Consider the following 2434-nt stretch of genomic DNA (forward strand, 5'->3'; position numbering starts at 1 on the left):
TGTGTATTTCACTGTACATAAATTATATTTCAATAAAATGTATTTTAAAAAAATGGTGCTGGGACAAGTGGATTTCCACAAGCAAAAGAATGAATTTGGAACCTCACATCATACACAAAAATTGACCCAAATGGCTCAGAAATCTAAATGGAAGAGCTAAAACACATAGTGCCTAAGGCACTTGACTGCTAAACAGGAGGCTGGTGGTTCAAACCCACCAGCCACGACTCGGAAGGAAGATGGGGCAATCTACTTCCGTAGTGATACTGCCTCGGAAATCCAGGGAGGGGTCACTTAGAGTCAGGTCCGAATCGATGGCACATAACAAAAGTATAAAACTCTTAGAAGAAAACATAAAATAAATCTTCATGATTTCAGGTTAGGTTTTTGGTGACTTTTTAGATATGACATCAAAAGCACAAGCAACCAAGGGGGAAGAATAGATAAAAATTAAAATTAATTATCAAAATTATGAATTTTTATACCACAAATAATACTATAAAGAAAGGAAAACGACAATCCAAAGAATATGAGAGAATGCAAATCATATATCCGACAAGGGGCCTATATCTAGAATACATAAAGAACTCTCACCGTGCAATAAAAAAGACAGATAAGTTAATTTCAAAATGGGCAAAGGATATAAATAGACATTCCCTCACCAAAAAAAGACAGAAAGATATCCAATAAGCACATTAAAATATGCTCAACATCATTAGTCAATAGGGAAATATATTATTTTTATTAAGTCATAATGAGATTCAACCTCACACCCTCTAGGATGGCTATCATGAAAAGGACAGACAATAACAAGTACTGGCAAGACTGTAGAGTAATTGGTTTCAAAGATTGGTGATAGGGATGCAAAATGGTGCCATCACTTGGGAAAACAGTATGGAAGTTCTTCAAAATGTTTAAACTTATATTTACCTTATTACCCAGCAATTCCACTCCTAGGTATATAGCTAAAGAAATTAAAACATATGTCCAAACAGAAATTTGTACATGAATGTTGACAGCAGCATTATTCATAATAGCCAAAAAGTGCAACCAGCTCAAATGTTCATCAAATGCATAAAGAAAATGTAGTATATCCATACAATGGAATATTATTCAGCAATAAAAGGAATGAAGTACTGATACATGCTACAACATGGATGAACCCTTAAAGATACTGTGTTGAGTGAAAGAAACCAAACATAGTAGACCATATATCGTGTGAGTCCATTTATATAGCATGTTCAGAGTATGCAAATTTGCAGAGATGTACAGCAGATGTCTTTACAACTCAACGGCACATAAGTCCTTATGGAAGGCTTAAAGAGGGGAAGAGAATGGGGAATGGCTGATGATGTACATGAAGTTTGTTTGGGAGTGATGAAAATCTTCTAAAATTAGACTGTGATGATAGTTGCATATTTCTATGAATATACTAAAAACTATTGAATTATATACTTCAAATAGGTGGATTATATGGTATGTAAATCATATCTTAATAAAATTGTTAAAATATAGTGATGAATTCAAATAGGAAATGGAAGATTCTAGGAGTAGGGAGGGAGCTCTGGTAGCACAGTGGCTAAGGCACTTGACTGCTAACCAGAAGGATGGCGGTTCAAACCCACCAGCCACTCCTCGGAAGGAAGATGGGGCAATCTACTTCCATAGTGATATTGCCTCAGAAACCCAAGGAGGGGTCGCTATGAGTCGAATCCCACTCAACGGCACATAACAACAACAACAACAGGAGTAGGGAAAACTAGTTTCTCTAGAAATGCAGACAAAGATAGAAATGCAGACAAAGGTAAAATCACTAATTATCTGTATATTGCAAGGGACATCATCATCTACACTGTCTGTGCTGCCACTTTGGTGAACACTTGGTTTATATATAGTTTTGATTACCTACCTGTTGCCACTCACGCAGTAGTAACTGGTCAGCAATTGACATTTCTGGCTTGCTTGTTCTGCCACATGCTCTATTTTTCCAAAAGTCAATGGTAACCTCTCTACCTGATGGAATTGGTGGCATCAGCACAGATTTAATCTGAAAAACAAACCCGTGCATTAGTCGAACCCTATGCTTAGTGTGTTACATGCAGAAACTTTAGTACCAATTGGTATGGTCTGTATCATTATGCCTCAACCCAATGAAAGACACATGGTCACCTGTTCCTTCTCAGCCACCTCCTTTATCTCATTGATCCACTGCTCTCTGTAAAGTGGGTCTGTCAATTCTATTTTTACATTTTTCAACTAGAGACACTGTTTTATAGGGAAAGTGTATTATTAGAGTTCTAGGGGACCCCAGTGGCCATGGGTTTAGGCACTAAACATGTTCTGAGACATCACCACAGGAAATGGAAGATTCTAGGAGTAGGGAGGGAGCTCTGGTAGCATAGTGGCTAAGGCACTTGACTGCTAACCAGAAGGC

At 37.4% G+C, this 2434-nt stretch overlaps 1 protein-coding gene across 1 annotated transcript in view; it reads right to left on the bottom strand.

The window, feature by feature from the left end:
- Window positions 1-2434, bottom strand: part of PPEF1 (protein phosphatase with EF-hand domain 1) — a 165496-nt gene that overhangs the window by 31371 nt on the left and 131691 nt on the right. Inside the window, exon 7 of the mRNA XM_007958383.1 lies at window positions 1910-2047. Within this exon, the coding sequence (XP_007956574.1) occupies window positions 1910-2047 (138 nt within the window). The remainder of the gene's footprint in view (window positions 1-1909; window positions 2048-2434) is intronic.

Source organism: Orycteropus afer, unplaced genomic scaffold (assembly GCF_000298275.1).
Source record: "Orycteropus afer afer isolate SDZICR_OR568_19922 unplaced genomic scaffold, OryAfe1.0 scaffold00949, whole genome shotgun sequence".
NCBI lineage: Eukaryota > Metazoa > Chordata > Mammalia > Tubulidentata > Orycteropodidae > Orycteropus > Orycteropus afer.